Source organism: Patella vulgata, chromosome 2, assembly GCF_932274485.2.
Source record: "Patella vulgata chromosome 2, xgPatVulg1.2, whole genome shotgun sequence".
Classification (NCBI taxonomy): domain Eukaryota; kingdom Metazoa; phylum Mollusca; class Gastropoda; family Patellidae; genus Patella; species Patella vulgata.
The window spans coordinates 56,414,310-56,440,016 of NC_065880.2; the positions used below are offsets into that span (position 1 = coordinate 56,414,310).

Below are 25,707 nucleotides of genomic sequence, written 5' to 3' on the forward strand. Positions count from 1 at the left end.
AAACTGAATGACCTGGAGTGTTGTAAATTATTTGACAGAGAATTTATTTATAACTTAAGAATGAAAATGAGTGCTATGACTGATTTTGAGAAGGACCTAATCTTGCTGGGAAAAGTCAGTTGCACCTTGAGAAACACTGTGCTTACAAGTTCTAGCAAAAAAAAGACACAGAAAGAACGGCAAAGACAACAGAATACATGATACATGGCAATCGAGTGTGCCGAGAACCTTCAAATTCATCCACTGGTAAGTAACCTATTTTTTAAAAAATCAATACTGTACCTTCAGTTCTGTATTACTGATTGGTTGTAACTTAAAGTAGCTAAGTCTCTAACTCAATATCATCAAAAATCTTCGACTTTGAAAACACAAATTATTTGTCAATTCAAATTAAAATTGGTCTTGTGATCTTACAGGGAAAAGATGGGCGTCTGATATCCAATATTCAAGACAAAATAAACATTTTACCATTGGTACACGAATCGTGTACCATAATTCGTTTCAGCGCCATTTGGAACAAGGGACTCAAAGAACGAGGCTAGACATATTCCACAAGTCATGTCAAATGGTGACGCTATGTTCTTATCTGGAGAGCATGCGCAATAAGTACCATCGTTGTAGACTGGAATAACCAGACGCTAAAGATTGCCATTCAATCGAGACTTCTGTCGTATTTCGCCGAATATAACTGATTAGAAATTACAGTAAAAACAGAAACGATTGAATGTAAATCAGATTCTATACATTCATATTACATTATTATATGTGTTGCGACCCATTTGTGTCAATTTCTAGATGCCAAATATTAGCGACTTAGCTCCTTTAAAGTCGCTCATTACTTGTGACATTCACATAGTGCACAGTTCAAGCACAAAATGCATTTCTGTTAGTTACTTTCTACAATGTCATTGTGCTGGCAGTTTTGCACATACAAGGGTGTGTGTGTGTGTGTGTGTATCGAGGGGGGGGGGGTTACTGGAGTCAAGCGGCATGGTTTGGAACCCAAGTTTGTACGCGACAAGTGGGTTTGTTGTCCAACTCATAGGTTTTCTACGGATCTTCCCACTGCTAATGAATTATTGAACTAAAGTTGCATCTTATGTTTTTCCAGAAATGACCTAGTTTGTATCATGGACATCAACCCTTGTATCCAATGTGTCATTTTCAAACAAATGTAAAAATCATATTTCATGGCTTATGGAGGATAATTAAATCAATTAGATGCTTTTGTTTCATGACATTTTCAAAAATTTGAACTCTTCTTTTTTAGTATTAGCCAGAACAAGCTTACAGCAATCTTAAGTCACTACAAAGAACACGGAGAGACCCCTAGGCAAAAGAAATCTGGTGGAAAACGTGCTTCAGATCCTCGCCTTTTGACACATGAAGATGTAACAAGAATCGTGTCCTTTATTGTAAATTTTTCTGAAGACCATGCTTTGGCTTTACCAGGTCGAGTACCCGGGTTTAAACACTTCGACATTAAACTACTACCATCTATGTTTACAAAGTCAAGTGTTTTTCAGATGTACAGATCTGCTATGGAAACTGCAGGTATGTGATATTGCAATTATTATATTGTCGTTGCCCACATATTATCGGTTCGCCCTTACATTTTGTTTGTAGTACTCACTCTGCAGGCTACAGTGTATCTTAAATCTTATCATTATGAAGAAAATGCTTATTGAATTTAAAGAGAGAGAAATGGTGTTTAATAATATTAATAATATCCACTCGACACAAACTAGGTCATTTCGGGACTAATTCAATTTTATTTCAATAATTCGCTTGCTCGTAGGGTTTTTTAGCAGCCAGTGGGGGAACCCAGAGAAAACCCACAAGGTTGGACAGGCGACCCTACTTCTTGTCACGTACAACCTGGGAATCGAAACCACGTCAGTTGACACAATGACAGATCTTATGATACAGCGCGCACATGCTTACCATTCGGCCCCCCCAGTCCCACTGAATTCATTTCAAAGATCCAATAATTGTAATCTTGAAATATCGTTCCTGACTTCACATAAGCTTATTCATTCTAATAATACAACCCATGCTCACTCTATAAATTACAATTCTTTTGAATTTAATTATGAAGATATTTTTACTTCGCGATATGGTGCCTGACTTAAAATATTTTTCTAAAAGTTATATCGATTTTAATGTAAGATAAAAATCAGTCTGATGGAGTTTAACGTCCTACAGGTCAGTTCCAAATAGGCTAATGATGACAGACATACACCATACAGTGTGTTATGAGGGAAATTTTGCCCAGATAGACCCACTCTTAAATCAACTACTACGGGATATTTAACGTGCATGTCAATGTGTACATGGGACCTCAGTTTTTCGTCCCATCCGGATGACTATAAGTTGCCCCTTGCCAGGCCCTCGGTCCAGCACCACTGACAAGGAGGACCAACGCTGGAAAATCCAACGCAGGGATCGAGCGCGGGACCTTTAGGTTAACAAGTCAATGTCGTACCCACTGAGCCGCCATGGTCCCTAAAGATAGAAGGGATAAAGAGTGAATTATTTTGTCGAGAATCCTGTGTACATGTCTTTATGTGTGAATGAAGATGAGATTTCTTTACACACCCACATGTAGTATGACCTTGGCTATCGAATTTGATGACTGTAGTTTCCCTGGCTGTCTTTCATATGTGAGACAATTTTAAAGTTTTGTTATTTTTCCACTCAAATGTCCCTTTTTTCAATTTCAGGACAACGTGCTGTAAAAGTCCATTCATTCAGAAAGCTATGGTGAACACTTCTCCCGTACATAGTACAAACTCGTCCAATGACTGATCTTTGTTGGATGTGCCAGAAGAATAACTCAGCTGTCTACAAGAGTGCTAATATGAGCAATCAAGAGAAGAGCGATCGAATAAAGACTCAAGAGGAGCATTTAATGAAAGTTACATTGGAGCGTTCCCTGTACAAGAAAATGGTCAATTCAGCTAAAGAAGTTTTAAAGGGATCAGGATTGAAACTGTTATCCAACCCCCCCCTTGTCAAGAGACATGACTATGCACTATTCGTTTGATTATGCACAACAGGTGCACTGTCCATCTGACCCCATGCAGCCTGGACCCATGTATTTTTTAACACCCAGGAAGTGTGGTCTATTTGGTGTCACTTGTGAGGGTCTGCCACAACAAGTTAACTACCTTGTAGATGAAGGTATGTGTATCAGTAAAGGATCCAATGCAGTTATCAGCTTTTTAGATAACTTTTTTTTAACCTATGGACTAGGTGAAAAACACTTGCAGTTGCACTGCGATAACTGCAGTGGCCAGAATAAAAACAACATGATGCTGTGGTTCCTTATGTGGCGTGTAATTCATGGACTGCACGAGAGTATTTCACTGAACTTCTTGATAACTGGCCACACTTAAGTTTGCACCGGACTGGTGCTTTGGTTTAATAAAGCAGCGCTACAGAAAATGCATGGTTTCCTGTCTTGATGATATTGTGGATGTTGTAAAGTCAAGTTCGCCAAGTGGTGTGAATGTTGCCCAGAAAGTTCGCAATGAAGATGGTCAAGTTTTTGTTGAACAGCGCGACTGGCATTCATTCCTAAAACCCTTTTTCAGAACACTTCCAGGAATAAAGAAATTCCATCATTTTAGGTGAGTTTCTATGATTAGATGTTCTGTCATTAAGAAAATAGGCTGCTTCCATGTCAACCAACTTTAATAGGTCGCAAGGTTGTGTGTGCCAAAGTACATTTTTTTTTAAATCACTACCAGATAGATGAATGTACGAGCTACAAAACATATCAATATATAATCTTACTTAGTACTTACTATGGTATCTACGTCTTGCTCCTCTGATCAGTGAAGTGTTGAAATTCGAGGAGTTTATGAAACTGGTGGCATTTGGTTCCATCAAAATAATTCCCACGTTTAATGGTATTCAGCATTCAAGTTAAAACTTATTATGTTTGATCCTTTTATTACTATGTGCTTACCTTTTTCCTGAAACTTTTATCTTTTCAGGTTTGATGTTATGTAATTCGGAAAGAATTTTCTGATTCAAAAGAAGAAATGGTGTGTCTTCTGAAGAAAACAAACACATTTCCTCCACTCGATAGGCCTTCGGTTTCGACTCCACCAGGACTTGATGTAACACGACAAGCCTACCTGTTCAAGAAAATCCGAGAATTCTGCACTCCCACTACCATGGATATTCCTTGCCCGAGTCCAACAGAACCCATGGAATTAGACACTGAATTTGATTCTGATGAGGCAGTTATAAATTAATCCAGATAATTTGGCGAAACCGATGAATCTGCATTTTTATACACTCACATTTTCATATGGACGTATAATGTTGTCGCCCCTGTCTTTCCAGACACCTGTCTGTTCACAATTTGTTTGTGGACAACTCTACAGGTTACAATTTTTATCCGAGTTTTGACAAAACTTGATATGGTATAATTCCTAGAGATCCCGGTATGTATTGGATCGTAACTTCATGAATTATGGCCCCTGATTGTACGAAAAATCCGGTTTTTAGCCTGTGGACGGACACTCTAGTGGTCACAATTTTTATCCGATTTTGACAATTTATGTTTACAACCCAAAGATCTTGGTCCCTTTCAATAATCGCACATATCTGACTGTAACTTCCTGGATTACGGTCCCTGATTTTATGAAAAATCATGTTTTTAGCTTGTGGTCCCTGTAGAGGTCACAATTTTTATCTGATTTTAAAAAACGTTCACTATAAAGTCTTGGACTACAAGTCCTGATTGTTCGAAAAATCCTGTTTTTAGCTTGTGAACCCTCTAGATGCCATACAGTGTGCAATAGGGGGAATTTTGCCAAGACAGTGGCACTGCAAACTGCAAAATGTGGGCATATCTTGCATGGTCAGCACTTGCTTTCAAATTTGATCACTTGACACTGTACTTACATTTAAAAAATGTTTACTGAATATTCCAAAGAAATTCACAGACTAATTTAATTTGGTTATTACATGTTTATTTAATTTGACACCTGGTTCTCTCAAAGGGTATGTCACACATTCATTTTATATAATTTTATTTAACACCTGGTCCTCTCAAAGGGGTATGTCACACATTTATTTTATAATTTTATTTGACACCTGGTCCTCTCAAAGGGGTATGTCACACATTTATTTTATAATTTTATTTGACAACTGGTCCTCTCAAAAGGGTATCTCACATGTTTATTAATTTAATTTGACACCTGGTCCTCTCAAAGAGGTATGTCACACATTCATTTTATAATTGTATTTGACACCTGGTCCTCTCAAAGGGGTATGTCAAACATTTATTTTATAATTTTATTTGACACCTGGTCCTCTCAAAAGGGTATGTCACATGTTATTTAATTTGACACCTGGTCCTCTCAAAGGGGTATGCCACCTGTTTATTAATTTTACTTGACACCTGGTCCTCTCAAAGGGGTATGCCATCTGTTTATTAATTTTACTTGACACCTGGTCCTCTTAAAGAGGTATGTCACATGTTTATTAATTTAATTTGACACCTGGTCCTCTCAAAGGGGTGTCACACATTCATTTTATAATTTTATTTGACACCTGGTCCTCTCAAAGGGGTATGTCACATGTTTATTAATTTAATTTGACACCTGGTCCTCTCAAAGGGGTATGTCACACATTCATTTTATAATTTTATTTGACACCTGGTCCTCTCAAAGGGGTATGTCACACATTCATTTTAAAATTTTATTTGACACCTGGTCCTCTCAAAGGGGTATGTCACATATTTATTAATTTAATTTGACACCAGGGCCTTTATTTACGAAAACTTAAACTAAGATACAATCTAAATTTTAAGAAATACTGCAATTCGATTGGCTGACCAGTAAAATCAATTTGCATATATCCAATGAAGTTGCAGTATTTCTTAAAATTTCGGTTGTAACTTAGTTTAAGTTTTCGTGAATAAGGGCCCTGGACCTCTCAAAGGGGTATGTCACACATTCATTTTATAGTTTTATTTGACACCTGGTCCTCTTAAAGGGGTATGTCACACATTTATTTTATAATTTTATTTGACACCTGTCCCCCTCAAAAGAATTACACCAGTAACCTCCCTAAAAATATATTTGACTCGCTCATTTAAACGGTTATACTTTTGGTACATCAAAATAGAAGATGACCACTGTTTCCATAGCAATGGGTATTGTGCCCAGGGAGAATTTTAAAGTCATTTCAAAGAATGATATCAGTAAAATGCCTTTACAATTTTGGGTCACACGGTTTAATAGTTTATAAAAATTTTGAAAACCTAAATTTTGACCTCCAAATCCAAGATGGTCACTGTTTCTATAGCAACAGGTCGTGTACCCATGGAAAATTTTTGTTGTTAAAATGAACCACATTGGTGAGCTCTCTAGAAAGTTTCAGGTCACCTCAGTAGAGTAGTTTATGATGATTTTTATAACTAAAATTGATACGCTAAATCCAAGATGGCGACCGTTTCCATGGTAATATGTACCCACTGGAAATTTTTTAGAAGATACCAAAGATCCATATCAGTAAGCTCTCTACAAAATTCGAGGACAATCACATGTATAGGTTATGAGAATTTTGAAAATTGAAATTGGTACCCTTAAAGGAAAGATGGCTGTTTTTTCCATAGCAACAGGTACCCCCAGGAAAATTTTTTGTCATTTTTGTAGCAGTGACAAGGCGTGTTGTTGGACATTACGATATCTTTGCAAAATCAAGTGAAGAAAAGACCAACATTTTTGTGGTGTACTGCTTTGCCACATTTTAAGTACATGTATTCTGGTATTCTAGTCATTTTTCTTGTATTAAGGTACAATGTATATGAAATGTTTATCTTTTATTTAAATAAAATTGAAAGCATAATTTTATTGTAATTACGTGTGTTATGTTGAAATCTGATCTTCTTGACAATTGTGCCAAGTTTTATGGCAGTTTGGCATTTTTAACCATCTCGTTGCTAAGAACTTTTGTCATGCATTGCAGAAATTTTGAACCAAATCTTTAAACAACGTTTTCTCGAAATAGAGGTCTCTTGACTCTCGGACTTTCACCTTGAATATCTTGGCGATGGAGTAAGTTAGAGAAATGATATTGGTATCACCAGAAAGCTTATGACCTTCTCTTTAAGATGACATATATAATTTCTGGTCATTAAGACTCATTTTGCTGTCACCGGTCACAAATGATAAGTGGGAGGGCCGCGGATTACAGAAGTAGTTATACACAAATTTATTCACCTCGTTGATTTTTTTGGATATCATGGATAGTCTTAATAATTGCGGCTAAAGGTAGGCACGTTTTTTTCTTCGCGGCTCAAACAATTTGCAAATCGAAAGTAAGATTTCATACTCGGCATGCGCAGACACTCATAAACATTGAAATAAGTAAGAAATTATGAGTATATGAACTTTTGATGTGATTTTGTTCAAGAATTTCACGTTTCCGAATTATCCGACGAATAGTATTCGGATAGCAAACAAAAGTATTCGGATCACAAATCTTGATCCGATTTTCAACACTAGAGCATTCACAAGGTACAACAAAGTGAAACAAGGGTCATAACTCACGGTGTAATTAACGGAAATTGCTGAAATTCAATAGGCTTCTTCGTTTCACTAATTTAAATGATGCATATCAATTTCAAACAGATCGGATGATAACTGTTGTCATTAGAGCGTTCACAAGATTCAACAAAGTGAAACAAGGACCAATAACTCTAGATGTAATTAACGGAAATTGCTGAAATTCAATAGGATTCTTTGTTTTACTAATTCAAATGATGCATATAAATTTCACAAAGATCTGCATGTAGACGACAAACAAACAAATACAAAAAATGGGCGTGGCTCTGCCCTTGGGGATCGTGCATGCACAAAAAACAATAGGGATCATCCTTAGGGTACTATAAGGACTAAGTATCAGGGGGGGCATTTGCCCCCTCCATAAATCTGGTCTGCCCTCTGTTTGCCCCCCCTCCCCCCAATAATTTTAGAAAAAAAAAAAAAATATTTGTGATACGTTTTGGTAATCAATACCTTCCGGCAGTCTATTTTTCCCATAGCCTCGTAAGGACGCCCTACTTTGGCGCTCGTGAGTGGGCTTTAGTGAGGTTCACAAGTCCGTTCGTTTGACACTTTACCTCAACGATCAGTGCCTGAAATACTGACAGACTGCATTTCCGGCAGCCTGTTTTTCAAAATTTTCTGGGGGAAGCCCCTAACTCCTAGTTGAAGTTTGTGCCTTTGTCCCCTTAACCTTGGACTTTGCCCCAGCTTTGCCCCTTGAACCACCGACGGCTGGCGCTGCCACTGCTAAGTATGTAAAGTTTCAAGATGATGACTTAAGAATTGTGGCCTGTAGGCTACATACACTGATACAGACACACACACACCCACACCCAAACACACACACACACCTACATACGCACCCACACAGACAGGGACGTTTTTCATACAATCAGGGGCCATAATCCAGGATGTTATGTGGTCTGACGAGATCTTTGGGATATGAACATATGTCTTAAGTTTCATCAAAATCGGATAAAAATTGTGACCTCTAGAGGGTTCACAAGCTAAAAACGTGATTTTTCGTACAATCAAAAGCCATAATCCAGGAAGTTACCGTCCTGATATGCACCAATATCAAAAGGAACTAAGATCTTTGGGATATAAACACAGATTTCAAGTTTCATCAAAATCATAAAAATTCGGACCTCTACAGGTCCACAACCTTGGTATTACATGTTTATACACTTTTTGCATAAAGGGGAGCTCCCATGTTGACAGGAAGTTTCAGTCCGATTTTCACGAATTTCGAAATCACCTGTAAATGTCTACAGGGTCTATAATCTAAAAAATGTGATTTTTCATACAATCAGGGGCTATAATCCAGAAAGTTACCATCTGATATACGCTTATATCAATAGAGCTGGGTGATATTTCGTTTTTTCTATATAAAACCGTCACAGAAATAAAAACCGTCAAAAATACTGTCTGCAAAAAATATTGAAAAACTGTTATAAATTCCTGAGTGTTCATTTCACGAATTTAGCAAATGCTAATAAAGAGCTCAATTTTCAACAGGACCAATACCGTTAGAATTATCCCTGCTTCTATTCAATTTCTTGACGAATGCTTTGATTTTGCAAAGGCATCATTGATTTTCAGATTGAATTAATAAAGCAGAAATATAAATAATGCGAACTATATTGAGAATTCTGGTAAGAAAAAGAAAGAAGAAGAAGAAGCTCCAAACTTACCACCAGGAGATGACCTTGACATTGAAATAAGTAAGAAAGAAATCCTAAAGGCTCTACAAAAAATCAGGAATGGAAAAGCCCCAGGACCAGACAAAATCCCACCTGAGGTCTTGAAGATCAACCCAGAACTGACATATGAAATCCTGCACGGTCTGTTTGACGAAATCTGTGAAACCGAGGAGACTCCTGAGGAATGGAGCCTGGGACACATCATTAAACTTTCAAAGAAGGGGGACTTAAGCGTTTGCAAAAATTGGAGAGGAATACAGTTGTTCTCATTGCCAAGCAAAGTCCTAGCAAAAGTTATCCTTGAACACATCAGAAAAGCAATTGATGCGAACCTTCGGGATGAACAAGCAGGATTTCGTTGCGGCCGATCTTCCACAGACCTAATCGCCACACTGCGTATCATCATCGAGCAGTCTATAGAATGGCAATCACCTTTATTTATCAACTTTGTGGACTTCAAGAAGGCATTTGATATGGTCAATAGACGCTTTGGAAAATAGTTGGCCACTACAGCATTCCTGACAAAATAGTCAAGATAATACAAGGACTCTACAAGAACAACAAATGCCAGGTCATCCACAGTTCTACACTCTCACCATCCTTCAGTATACATACAGGAGTATGCCAAGGTTGTCTACTGTCACCCCTAATCTTTTCAAATGCTATTGACTGGATTATGAAAACCTTCATGACACCACCTAGAGACATCCAATGGTCACTCACTGCCAAGCTGGAAGACCTTGATTTTGCAGATGATGTGAGCCTACTATCCCACCAATTCCAGGAAATACAACAGAAAACAATAGCCCTGTATCAAACAGCGAAATCAACTGGCCTGGAAATTAACACCAATAAAACCAAGTCCCTGAGACTGAACACCAGGGTTCTTAATCCATTTTGAAATGAATCGGCCAGAATTGTGTCAATTTAGGTCAAGGTAGGAACTGAATTTTAAAAATTTAAGCTTCCATTCACTTTAATACAACCGGACTTCAACAAAAATAATTCTTGGTAATTTGTTATGAGAAATATCATATTCTACTGTATGTAATTACCACAAAAATAACGACAAATACATGTAGGTACACTGTTCGGAAAATTTTCCATATTTAATTCACGTATTGGCTTGAAATTTATGTCAGTAATATTCCTGAATCAACTACTGTATTTGTTTTTTTCGATGGATATAAGCTGTTACGGCACCATGGTATTTCTTTATAACACAATTTGTAGGTTTTTTTTCTATCAAGTAACTTGCAAATGTTTTTATTCATTCGTCCATTATAGACACACGGCACAGTGATCACATGACATCCATAATTGAAATGGCTTTAAAATTAAATTCCATACGACTATGCAGCTTTCAATAATAATAATGACAATATTTTAAATATTAGGTCCCTTGTCAGCATGTGTATAAAATAAAAAATCATAAAGGCAAACGCTATTTAAAACTAAAACTAGCATCGCTGGTTTATTGACCTAATTCCAACCAAAGTCACGTTTCATCGGCACTGGAGATTCATAATATTTAATGACTGTTTCTCAGTGTATTTGGTGTTCTATCCGAGGATTATATTAAACTAAGACTTATATTTAACTTTAACTAACAACTGGTTAGTGAAACCATTAAATTATGATAAAATTATTATTTTAATATTTACCTGTACACCTGAAATTCATACGCCGTATACGGAGCGTCAAAGACGCACGATAGATGCACAATCTATGCCGAGATTGTCTTCCTTCGATTGCCACGTGGCTTATTTCTTCAAACGAAATTACTGGAACTGTTATGAATAATCCGCAAGCTATTTTTTTTTTACCGGGTTTTTAAAATTACTGTTACTTGTGCTAATTACTCGGATTATGAACCATGTGGCCGATTCTCACTAAGATATGACTGTTATTGTAGCTGACAAGCAAGTTGATTTACTTCTTAATTAACAAGTAATAATTAACCCATTGTAATTTAAAGAAAGTAAAAGGGGGTGTCCCCAAGTTCAGATTTTGTCGTTGATACCGTATGGTAGAAAGGTTTTTAATCTAATAATCCAATGCAATTCGATTGTGCGTCTATTGGTGGTAGAGGTATATAGCTCAGGGTCTGTGCCAAGTTGTTTAATTATTTGATAGTCAAGGTCTCGACTGGAGTGTCTCGATAAATGGAAGTGGATGGCGACTGGGGTGTCTTTCCTGTGGGTAATATCAGCGTAGTGTTCCTTCAGCCTGATGCGGAACAGTCTTTTAGTTTCGCCTACATATTGCTTGTGGCATAGGTTACAGGTGAGAAGATATATTACATTCTTGCTGTGACAGGTCCAGTTGTTAGGACATTTGTACATTTTGCCAGTTTGAGTAGAACGGAACGTGGTCTTTGGTTTGAATGTTTTGCGTAGAAAATAAATCAGAACTACGGGCGACATCTTTAGCCGTGGTAATATATTTAAGAATATGACGACGGCAATTTGCCAATGTTGACACTGAAACCACCGTTGTATACCTGCATAATCCACGGCATAATGGAAAATAGGAATTTATTAATTATTGTTTTGTTTCTTTCCCGAGTTCTCATGACTGTTTTTTCTATCCAAAACACAAGTCGGCATTCATTCAGTCGTACCATGGAACGTATACGGTCCATTGTCATACGCCTACTCAGATGGTTGGAAGTCAGGTAGCACTAGCAGCCAATTTTATAACAATTATGAATTTCACACTGACCATCTACGCATGTTTTCACCGGTTTGTCACTAGTTTATTGCATTATGAAGTATTAGTATCTCAATAAATAAAACACGTATTCCCCCAAGTCATCTGACCTAATTCTACCGTAACGTCACATGCTGGGAATGGAATGGAGATGCACACGGCTCGTTGACTGGTTTATTTAAATAATTTAATCATTTAAAAAGTTCAAAACAATTTCCAGAAATAACGGCTATGAATAATTTACTGGAAAATATGATCAAATCAAATAATTAGGTGGGGAAAATATATCATATAAATTAATATAATATAATTTTTAGCGTAAATAAAGACGTGACTTTAGAAAGGAATTCCAGGGGGCGTTACATGTCCGCCACACGAAGTTCATGTAATATATAATGTCATGCACATGTGTGAAACCGTCTTTTGATAATCAAATTACAGTATTACAGATATTTTATAATCGGAATTCAACACCTCAATGGCGAAGTATTCATTTAAAACGCAAGTTTGGTACCATGATACTTATATTTGGTGGAATTTACGTGGATACGGATTATAGAATTGCACGAATCTATAAAAATAGTTTAAATAGCAAAAATAGTCGTCTGCTAGTGCTATTTTTAAACAATAACGGTGCAGTAGGCTTGTTTAACCAGTCATGCTAGTTACATCGCACTGATGTGACCAGTTAAAAGAGTCTAAATATCAGATAACTCTGTGCATCAAATAAGAAATCGAAAGTAATATATTTCGTAGAAAACGAACGTTATATTTAGATGTCTATGATACGAGGTCAGTTTGACACAAGTCAAAATAATTTATTCAATTTATGAGGTTAAAAGCAACAAATAAAAACGCTTTTACCAATTTAGATTATCTTTATTTACAAGAAAATGGAGGTGGGTGGAAATCTGCTTCAAGATATTTTTGCCGGGCGGACAATATTGGTGCCGCCCGGTAAATGTAATAGTAGGCACATCCCTGACTCTAGATGTAATTAATGGAAATTGTTGAAATTCAATAGGCTTCTTTGTTTTACTAATTCAAATGATGCATATAAATTTCAACAAAGTGAAACAAGGGCCATAACTCCAGAAGAAATTAACGGAAGTTATTGAAATTAAATAGGCTTCTTCATCACACTTATATTAAATAGGTTTCTTCATCTCACATATATCAATTTCAAAACAATCAGATGATAAATGTAGTCTGTAGAGTGTTCACAAGAAATTGTGGATGATGGACGGACGGACGGACGGACAGACGGACTGGGGCGACGGCAATATCCGACCACATTTCCATGTGGGCGTATAAAAATATGACTTAGATCGTTCTTACCCTGGACTCTTCAATTTATTCAGTGTATAATTGATCAATATTTACCTTTTGATCATCTGGTGACCACACACCACAAGCAATAGTGGTATTTTCAAGATTCAACATAGATGACCAATACCGTTGACCAGCCACCGAACCTACCAAGACAAAACCATCTCTGTAACATATAAGGGCCATTCTACCATCATGTGACCAAGCAAAATCTGTGACCTACAAAAATATATACACATTGAAAAATAAAAATCTAAAATTCAATAAAAAAAAAACATACAACAAATGGCAATTTAATCCATAAATTGGTTCTTCATCACTCTATTTCATCAAATACAGGTGTATAAAGAAAACAAGTCTATAAACAATTTTGTAAAAAGCAAATTAGAATGATGGTTATTGTCATATTTAGGTATATGTATGATAATATGCATTCCCATTAGACCTTATATATAGAACTATCAGCTAATCTATCTCATTAATACTACTGTCATCTAATATAACATCGATTTATATTATTATATTTTTCTTCCTTTCTCATCATTAACTTTTTAATAACAAAAAAATAAATACATGGTATATATTTTTTACTATAATAAATATTATTTCTTCCTCTTCTCATCATTAACTTTTTAATAACAAAAAAATAAATACATGGTATATATTTTTTACTATAATAAATATTCATAACTCTCCATTATAACAGTGGAGAAGAGTGATAAGCAATTTGATTGGCCAAGACTTTGGAACACAATAACCTTCCTTGTAATTGAGCTAGAACATTCAAACTTGGTGTAGGTGTTTATTACGCAAATGACTCGATGAAGTTCGAAGATGAGCATTTTCTGCTTAGGGTAAGCAGAGATAAGCAGTTTGATTGGTTGATGCTTTAGTTCTAATTATGTGAGAGTGATGAAACTTGGTGTATAGTTTCATTACATCATTACCTTGACTAAGTTCGATAATGAGCATTTTCTGCTCAGGGTAAGCAGAGCGATAAGCAATTTAATTGGCCGAGACTTTGGAACACAATAACTCTCCTTCTAATTGAGCTTAAACGTTCAAACTTGGTGTAGGTGTTTATTAGGCGAATGCCTTGATGGAGTTCGAAGATGAGCATTTTCTGCTTAGGGTAAGCAGAGATAAGCAATCTGATTGGTTGATGCTTTGGGGGCCAATAACTTTGGTTTTAATTAAACATACATTATGCAAGAGCTAAATCTGTTATCTACATTATTAATTAGATAATTAAATAACCTATCCAGACCATAATCAACTCTAGATGGCATCGCTAGCCTGCGATATCTAGTGCATTATGATCCGATTTACTGTATAACTTTCCTTCACGATTTAACGATTAAATGGATAATCGAGACTATGCTGTTTATCGTACTGACTTTAGTAATGATGACCAAGGCTAGCCGGAAATTTCAACCGCTTAGTTCTTGGTTCATAGTGGATCAATTGGAATGAAATTTTCAGCAAATTGCCTTTACATTATCTAGTTTTTAACTATTATAGTGAGAACCGCCAACTCGTTATCGAATCTCCCATAATGTATATCTTTAAGTGTGAGTGATGAAACTCTGATTATAGATTCATTATATCATTACCATGACTAAGTTTGATGATGAGAATTTTCTGCTTAGGCTAAGGATCGATAAGCAATTTGATTGGTCAAGACTTTGGAACATAACAATTAACTTTGCTTTTAATTGAGGTAGAATGTTTAAACTTGATGTTCATTAGGTGAATGTCTTGACAGAGTTCAATGATTAACATTTCGAGCTAAGGCTAAACAGAGCTAAAAATTGTGACTTAGAGGGACCAGAATCTAAAAACGTGATTTTTTGTACAATCAGGGGCCATAATTCAGGAAGTTACGATCCGATATGCGCAAATATCAACAGGAACCAAGACCTTTGGGTTATAAACATGCATTTCAAGTTTCATCAAAATCGGATCAAAATTGTGACCTCTAGGGTGTCCACAAGCTAAAAACGTGATTTTTCGTACAATCAGGAGGCATAATCCATTATCGTCCGATACATGCCAATATCAAAAGGAATCAAGATCTTTGGGAAATAAAATGAAATGGGGTTTAATGTTCTACTGTTCTGCTCTGAACTGGCTAATGAAGACGGGCATACGCCATAGAGTGTGCTATGAGGGAAATTTTGCCCGGACAGCAGCACTACGGCCTACTCTTATATCGAATTCCAACTGTCAAGGGATCTTTTAAGTGCACGCCAATATGTACACAGAACCTCTGTTTTTCGTATCATCCAAATGACCAGACAGTTGTCCTTGTCAGGTCCTCCGACCTGCATCACTGACAGGGGGGAACCACGCCGGAAAATCTGGATGAACTTTCTCGGCCAATGCAGGGATCGAACATCCGACATCCAGACTAGCGAGCCAGCATCTTACCCACTTAGCCACCTGACTCCCTCTTTGGGAGATAGACCTACACTTCAAGTTTCGTCAAATTCGGATAAAAATTGTTACCTGTACAGTGTCCAGAAACAAATTGTGGACGGACGGACCGGGTCGACGACAATATACGTCCACATGAAAATGTGGGCGTATAAAAAGGTGTGAAATTAAGCTATTTACAACCCAGTCAGCGTCTTCATTAATAAAATATTTTTTTGTAACTTTCATAAATTTGTAGTATTAATCCACACGAAGACAATGTATGTTAAAATAAGTTTGTAATATGATTAGTTGCTGAGAAATAGGCAATTTTGCATGAGTCACTTTTCATGTTATTTTGCTAGTAAAATAGTCAAATATTATTGGATTTTCATAAAAGTGACACCACTAGATGCATAAAACAAATAAAATAAAACCAAGTACGAACAATCCAAACCATTAGACAAAATTCGAAGTCCTAAAAAAAACGGTATAGGCAAAATAGTGTAATAAGGCAAAATAGTGTAATCAGCATATGGACTGTTCACCGTGTACAAAATACACGACAAACAGTGGTAACAGGTGTCCGGAAGAGTAAGCTTACCCTGCCTGGCGCCACACCCGCCATAGCTGCATCCAAACTATTAGGCGAAATCTAGGTAAAATAGCGTGATTGGCCAATAGACTATCGGTATGCAAAATGCACGTGATGAACAGTGTTAACGATGTAGTAGACAGACATAATCAGGGAGATTGTATACGCGTCAATTAAATATATCTAGAATAATAGCCGAGAGAGACATGTTATTTTAACCAATCAAGTCAATATGACGCCCATAAAACTTTTTAAAGGTTTTAATAAGTTTAGTTCGCAAGTATCCCTGTAGTTGAAGCTTAGATGACAAATGCCTCGATCTACTTAAAAAGTCAGAATTCATATCAAATTGATTACAATTCAAAATTGACATGGGAAGTGGCGCCATTTTATCAAAAACTTTATTTTTGAAATTTAAAATCACTATTTTTTTTAACTGATACATTTTAAAAAGTTTAACTTTCAGTTTAAATCAACAGATAAATAGAAAGAATACTGTCATATAGATATCACAAAATGGTTTGTAACTTGTTCAGTTGCGGGGAAATAGACGATTTTCTATAAGTCACTTTTCAAGGTTTTTGGTCCATAAAAGTGTCAATTATTATTCGATTTTCATAAATTTTATACCATGTAATGCCTAATGCCATTGATCATTTCATAAAACTAATTGAACATTTTTAGTATCACTGGAAATAATTTCATTTTGGCAAAAACTGTATTTTTAGCCCCCAAAACAAATATTTTTTTGAAATGAGCGATGTTCATTTTTCATATAAAATTTTGCTATTTGGTTTTAGTTGACAAATAGAATAAATCAATAAGATCATATAGATATCAAAAATGCATTTCTAACATCTTCCGTTGCCAAGAAATAACCAATTTTGTCAGGATCACTTTTTAAGATTTTTTGCAATTTAATTTCAGTTTATGGGTTTTATACAAATCTAATAGATCAAGATGCAGAATGCTCCTACTAAAGATGCAAAATATGTCCGTCTTAAATTTTTTGTTTTGGATTTGTATTTGCGCCATTTTGATTTAAAGGTGAAACCAGCGGCTGCCAGGCAGGATACGCCCACATTTTGCAAGAGATGGATAGGGAACAAGCTAAAAACAAACATTATTTTTTGTACAATCAAGGGCAATAATTCAGTACGTTATGTCCTGAAACGTGCAGATATTAAAAGGGAGAGAGATCTTTGGGATATAAAGATATGTTTTAAGTTTCATCAAAATCGGATAAAAATTGTAACCTCTAGAGGGTCCACAACCTTCGTATTACACACTTCTACACAATTTGCGTACAAAGAGCGGCCATTTTGTCGGGCAGTTGCATTTCGATTTTCCCGAAATACGAATTCAACCTTATTTTTCTAAAATCGGAAAAGCTAAAAATGTGATTTTTCGTACAATCAGGGGCCATAATTCAGGAAGTTATAATTTGATATGTACGAAAATAGAAAGGAACAAAGATATTTGGGTTATAAACATGCATTTCAAGTTTCATCAAAATCAGATGTAAATTGTGACCTCCAGAGGGTCCACAACCCTGATACAATATTGTGACACTATTTGCGAACGAGGAGCCGCCATTTTGACCGTCAGTTTCGGTCCGATTTTTACGACATTCACACTTAACCATCCTTAGGGTGCAACAGTGATATATTCAAACGTTTTTTTAAATCGGATAAAAATTGTGACCTCTATGGGATCCACAAGCTAAAAACGCCGATTTTTTGTACAATCAGGGGCCATAATTCAGGAAGTTATGGTCCAATATGCACGAATATATAGAAAGGAACCAATATCTTTGGGTTATAAACATGGATTTCAAGTTTCATCGAAATCGGATCAAAATTGTGACCTCTAGAGGGTCCACAACCTTGATTTACCAGATGTTTACACTATTTGCGTATGAGGGGCAGCCATTTTGGCCCAATGTTCACGAAATTCGAACACAAAAAACATTATGGTGTAACAGTGATACATTCGAACCTACGGAAGCCTAATAGGGCCACATGTTTTTTTTATTATTCCATTGTCAATTTTTCAAGTTACTAACTTGAATTTTCAAGTTACTAACCTGAATTTTCAAGATACTAACTTGAATTTTTAAGTGTTAGTGTTCTGCCTTTAGATTAAATCATCTCATTAAATTCTATTTTACTAGTCCAACAGTTTTGACGGTGGTCGGGTGGTCGGTCTGTCATCAATGGGGTCGAGGTACGAATCCTGTTCTCGCCGACCTGAATGACAAGACTAGGAGTAGCCTATTCGATCACGCAGGTTTCCTTTGAGTCCTATAGAAAATCTTTTTGAAGTACAAAAAAAAAAATTAAATGTGGTGCGTAATGACGAATCAAACGTCCTAGTTCCCAGTTCTAAAAATAGTCTTTATTGACATAATACACGACATTCACCCCCCCACCCCACCTGGATATCTCCCCGCTGGACATCTGCCCCTGGATACACCCCCCCCCCCTTTTAGGACTTTTACCCCCAGGACATTTCCTCCTGAAGACATCTTCCCTCCTAAGACATCTACCCCTGGACTTTTACTCACCGGACATTTGCCCCCCAGGACATCTGCCCCCCCTGGGACATCTACCCCCCCCCCCTAAGGACATCTACCCCAGCATTCCCCCCACCCCCGGACATTTTTTCTCTGGAACATCTGCCCCCTAGGACATCTCTGCCATCCCCCACCCCCACCCTTTAGAACCCTGGACGTTACCAGGTACTTCAAGAAACAATGTAAAATAAATATAAAATTTTTATAGTGCATTATTTTACAGGTCAATAGTACAGGGTTAGATAGTAGAATGTGTCCATCGCCCCATTAGCGTGTCCTAGAAGGCGACTCTTTGGGAGAGGGTCAGATGGCCGATAGGCTATGCCTTGGTCTGCCATCAATGGTGTCGAGGGTTTGAGTCCCATTCTCTGCTATCTTAGTGACAAGGTGTGGGAGCAACCTATCCGATCACTTAGGAGTACTCCCAAAACATAAGCAGATTATCGGCGATAACACGTAGATTGACATGATTTACAGTGTCGACGTGCTATAAACAACATTCACTCATTCATTTATTTAGGTCAATACTGCCAGTTTATGAAGAGAAGACATGTTTTTTTTTTATCAGAGCTGAGTATAAACGCAATACTCTTTCCCCCCTCCGTTAATTCTACGGAAGCGTAATAGGGCCATTACGTGATTTCGCGTACAATCAGAGGCCATAATTCAGGAAGTTACGATCCAATATGCGCGAATATTGAAAGAAACCAAGATCTTTGGGTTACAAACTTGCATTTCAAGTTTCATAAAAAACAGATCAAAATTGTGACCTCTAGAGGGTCCCCAACTTTGATATACCAGATGTTTACACTATTTGCGTACGACAGGCGGCCATTTTGTTCGGCAATTTTGGTCTGATTTTCATGAAATTCGAACTCAACCATTCTTTTGGTGTAATGGTGATATATTCAAACGTTTTTTTAAATCGGATAATAATTGTGACCTCTGGAGGGACCACAAGCTAAAGATGGTTTGCCAGGCAACGAAACATACTCCCACAGCAGCTAAATCGTCCGAGCCGTCGACAAGGGTTGTCAGATATTTATTCCTTTGTAGGTAATTGGGGGCCTTTACAAGACAGTTCCATACAGATCAGATTATAAATTTTGTCGTTTGAGGGTTTACAAGGTTCTACAAACTGAAACAAGGGCCATAACTCTAGAAGTAATTGACAGGAATTCCTGAAATTCAATAGGCTTCTTCGTTTCACTAAGTTAAATCATGCATATAAATTTCACAAAGATTGGGTGATAACTTTTGGCGTTAATGCGTTCACAAGGTTTAATAAAGTGAAACAAGGGCCATAACTTTAGACGTAATAAACGGACATTGCTGAAATTCAATAGGCTTCTTCGTTGCACTAATTTAAATGATGCATATCAATTTCAAACAGATCAGATGATAACTGTTGTCATTAGAAAGTTCAGAAGATTCAATAAAGTGAAACCAGGGCCATAACTCTTGATGTAATAAACGGAAATTGCAGAAATTCAATAGGCTTCCTCATTTCACTAATTTAAATCATACATATAAATTTCACAAAGATTGGGTGATAACTTTTGGCGTTAACAGCGTTCACAAGGTTCAATAAAGTGAAACAAGGGCCATAACTCTAGATGAAGTAAATGGAAATTGCTGAAATTCAATAGGCTTCTTTGTTTCACTAATTTAAATAATGCATATAAATTTCAGAAAGATCGGATGATAACTTTTGGCGTTAAAGCGTTCACAAGGTTCAATAAAGTGAAACAAGGGCCATAACTCTAGACGTAATAAACGGAAATTGCTGAAATTAAATAGGCTTCTTCATCTCACTAATTTAAACAACATATATCAATTTTAAAACCATTGGATGATAACTTTTGGCGTTAGAGCGTTCACTAGAAACTGTGGACGATGGACCGACGGACCGACCGACCGACAGACGGACGGGGCGACGGCAATATGCGTCCAAATTTCAATGTGGGCGTATAAAACCCGATTTTTCATACAACAGGCCTTCACGTGAATAAATTCCTGGAGTCAAAAAAAGCTCTCCTGAAATTAGAAAAAGGGGAAATCGCTCTCCCGAGAAAGCTCTCCCGAATCTCTTGATGAGAGCTTTGTTAGCATTTGTGATAAAGTCCAGAGATTTAAATCCATTTCGAAACCAAACGGCCAGAATTGGGTCAAATGAGGTCCCGGTAAGAAACAGGGTAATTCGAAGCTCCCGTTAACTTTAATATCCGACTTCAACAAGTTCAAGTCAGTAATATTCCTAAATAGACTACTGTCTTCGTTTCTTTGATGGATAAACGGATATCATCAGTCGATCAAAATTAGGATTTATCTACTACGGCGAAAATAAGCTGATGCGACAGCATGACATTTCTTCATATTTAAAACACAAATTAATGTTTTGTCTATCACGTAACTTACAATGTTTTTATTCATTCGTGGATGAAAGACAAGCGACACAATGATCACGTGACTCCCATGATTGAAATTGCTTTATATAAAATAAAATTCCGTACAACTATGCCATGGCCTTAAAGGCTCAATACCACTCTTGTTGTAACTGAATAATATGTCCAAATCTTTATTCTGGTCAACAATTTGTACTATTTTAGAATATTTCAATTAATTGATGATAAAAATTTCATCTTAACACACCTTATTTAAAAATTTTGAAACATAATGGTTTGAAACGTCTAACGTAAACCTTTTCAAATGAAACTTTGATTTAAAAATATTTTCGAACCCTCTGGACAAGTAAAATAGGATGTAATGGATAATTTACACAACAGGTAGGACACTTAAACATCTAGTACTTAGATAGAGATATTATTTATTTTCTGGAGCTTTCAAGCCAGCAAGAGTGTTATTGTCCCTTTAAATAAAAAGGGCAATATTTTTAAGAATAAATCCCTGTCAGCATGTGTAAAAAATAAAATTGAATAAAACTAAAACACTATTTAAAACTAAATCTAGCAATGCTGGTTTATTGACCTAATTCCATCCAATGCATGCATGTCAAGTGTTATCAGGAATCTGAAAGCATTGAACATCTTGACGGAAAAATATATTATTTATATCAGTTTCTCGGGATATCCGGTGTTCTATCAGGGATTATTCAATGAATATTTAAATTTTACTAACAACAGGTCAGTGAAACCATAAAATGCATTATCCAAATTATTATTTTCATATCTACCTAGAATTCGTACGGATCGAGAGTCGAAGACGGGGCGCGAAGCACGAGATTCACAATCCATGCAGAGCGAGATGTCTTCCTTCGCCACATGGTTTATTATTACAAAGGAAACTTAGTGGACCTGTTATGAATAACCAGCAGGCTTGTATTGTTTTTTGCCGAATTATCAAAATTACCGTTAAATGTGCTAATTACTCGGATTATGAACCGGACGGCCGATTCTCACTAAGGTATGACTGTTATTGTAGGCGACAAGCAAGTAGATTGTCGATATGATACTGACAGTATTTTTCGTTATCAGTATATTTTTTCTGATTATTTTCTTTGAGGGGAGTCAAATTAGATATTGAGGAGAGCTATAAAAAGCGCACCTCGACTGACATCCAGGCGCGTCCAGGAGAGCGAGAGCGATCACGCTCCTTTTACGTGAAGGCCTGGTATCATACGATCAGGGCCAAAAATTCAGGAAGTTATAATTCGATATGTACGAAAATAGAAAGGAACCAAGATATTTAGGTCTATTACATGGTATCAATTGACCAATAGTAAACTGTTGGATAAATCAAAAATTGTAATATCCCAGAAGAAATGTAAGACTATTGGTCAATTGATACAACTTTGATACAAGTGAATAGACTGAAACACCTGAAGTGCCTGTAATTTACAGTGTTTTTTATAGAGGATGCAAACCATGTAATAGATCTAAATGTAAAGAGTGTGCTACTGTTGAAACCACCAGTCACATTACCAGTATAGACTTTAAAAAAATTTCATATTAAATCTAATTGTTTAAATTGCCATAGTTCTAATGTTATATACTATTCAAAAAAAGTAGGGGATATTTGATTTTGGGGGCATAATACTAAAATATACAAATGACTACGAAAAAAGTCACTATAGAACCCAACAGAAGAAACATTTCCAGTTACATGTGACGCCGAAACGCACCAATAGCTACCGCATGGAATGCAGGTGATGCTTGGGATCATCATGGGGGTCCAACCCAAGATTTGCACGACTCTGACTTTGAATGTTACAGTCATTGTGGCATTGAATTCCAGGGTGGAAACATCAGTTTAATTGTTTTAGTGACCAGAAAACAAATTTTGATATGCGTCGGCTTACCCAAAATGAAAGGTTACGTGCCCTTGGCATGCTACAGATCGGCACAACACAGGCGGTTGTGGCACGGACGATGAATGTTTCTCAGTCTGTCATAAGCAGGCTATGGTCCAGATACCGTGATACACAATCTGTACAGGACAGACCACGCTCAGGTCGACCAAGGGCGACAACTCAAGCCCAGGATCGATTTATCCGTACCTTGGCCTTGAGAAATCGTGTCATCACAGCAAATCAGATCAGCGCTCGTCTTCAAACAGACACTGGTGTGAGAGTGAGTGGCCAGACGATTCGGAATCGACTGCATAGGGGTCACCTTCGCGCCCGACGTCCTCGCGTGATCCCTTGTTTGAGAGATCATCACATTCAGGCAAGACGTCGTTGGTGTTGGGATCGTCAACACTGGGATAATCGACGCTGGAGCAATGTGATGTTTTCAGATGAGTCAAGGTTCACTGTTGATTTTTTGGACAGACGTAGGAGGGTGTGGCGTCGTCGAAACGAGCGCTTCCAAGACGTTAACGTCATCAGACATGATCGATTTGGGGGTGGTTCTGTTATGGTGTGGGGAGGCATCACTGTTGCTGGAAGAACGGCTTTACATGTTGTTGCAGGGCGTGTTACAGGCCAGTACTACCGGGACAACATCTTGGCAGTCCATGTTGTGCCGTTCGCACGACGTCATGGCCGCCGTTTCATCTTCCAGGATGACAACGCAAGATGTCACAGGGCCAGGATCGTTACAGGTTACCTCCAACAACAGAACATCACCACATTACCTTGGCCAGCACTGAGTCCCGACCTCTCCCCCATCGAGCATGTCTGGGACATGCTTGGACAGAGGTTACGTCAACGTCAACAACGTCCTGCCAATGTCCAAGAACTTGCTGCTGCGTTGCAACAGGAATGGGACAATCTGGACCAAAATGACCTTAGACGTCTCATTAGGAGTATGCCACGTCGGATCAATGCTTGTTTGGCAAACAGAGGAGGATTTACCCGTTACTGACTTGGTTGTGATGCTGTGGTAACTTTGCTGTTTGACCCCGGGTATCATTTTACCCTTATAATGGTCAGTCTGTGCCTTACTTAGTCTAACGATCATTTGGAATAAATCAATGAATGTGAACTTCATTTCATTTTGTCATTTGTTTCTTCGTCAGTTTCATTAGGTGACTTTAATAACACTTAAAAATCAAATATCCCCTACTTTTTTTGAATAGTATATATTGTATAACTTATACCCATACTTTTTCTCGACTCTTTGATGAAAAGGGGAGGGTATCGTGTATCAGTTGAAAAGTGGCCGTGCCAGTTGAAAAGGGACATAAATAACAAAATCCTGTTTTACATATTTATTTGAACATCACCATCCCATTTTGAACATGTTATGGTAAAAGAGTCATATTTATTTGAACATCACCAACCCGTTTTGAACATATTATGGTAAAAGAGTCAACATTTTCAACTTTCTCAGCACTTTTCGAATGTGCGCCACTCTCGGTCATATTCTTACATTTTGTCTCACATTTCTTTACATTTTGATATCGGTTTATGCTCATCCACAGCATGTAATCCAAATATTTTACTATTATAAATTAATCCCTTGGCATTTTCTACACTAAAAACTTTCACATTTTGTCGCCGTTTATGGTCATCCGCAGCACGTAATCCAAATATTTTACTATTATAAATTAATCCCTTGGCATTTTCACACTAAAAACTTTCATATTTTGTCGCGGTTTATGCTCTTCCGCAGCACGTAATCCAAATATTTTACTATTATAAATTAATCCCTTGGCATTTTCTACACTAACACTTTTCACATTTTGTCGCAGTTTCACATTTTGTCGCGGTTTATGCTCATCCGCAGCACATTATCCAAATATTTTACTATTATAAATTAATCCCATTGAGATTTTCTACACTAAAAACTTGAGAACTCAACAATTCCAACTCGTTTTTATTTAATGGCTGTGCTTGTTTTTTTGTGGATGCCAATACCTCGCGAATTTAATGATTTCATCTGTGCGTCTAATGTAATGTAGCACGGAAATTAGCAAAGGTACCTTGCTTATCATCATAAAAGTTCAAATCAAATCTCTTGTACTGATCTCACAAGTGTCACCATATTCCTATGCATATATTCTTTAATGTACTAGCTGGATTTGGTGACTTTTTGTCTATTGATTTCACAAACAAATCTACACATCCAATTATCGAGAATATCAGATGTCTGCCGACAGAGGTAGAACCGGGGGGGGGAGCGTTTACTTGTAGTTACTCCATTGTTGTGTACGGAACTATTTCTTGAACACCCCTAAGAATCATAAATACTAATACACCAATTGGAATTTTTCGACTCCTCTGCTTTGCATGGCTTGAATTTCTTGTTCTGTGATAGATGGGGCTTCTAAATTGGTTCTCGCGGTGATTGCGAGTTAGCTCAAAATCTTCGCGATCATCGACATCGCTTGCAGAACTGATATTCT

General features: G+C 37.1%; 1 protein-coding gene across 1 annotated transcript in view; it reads right to left on the reverse strand.

The window, feature by feature from the left end:
- Nucleotides 1-25,707, reverse strand: part of LOC126811157 (tubby-related protein 4) — a 321,131-nt gene that overhangs the window by 162,801 nt on the left and 132,623 nt on the right. The window contains exon 4 of the mRNA XM_050536678.2: nt 13,370-13,534. Within this exon, the coding sequence (XP_050392635.1) occupies nt 13,370-13,534 (165 nt within the window). The remainder of the gene's footprint in view (nt 1-13,369; nt 13,535-25,707) is intronic.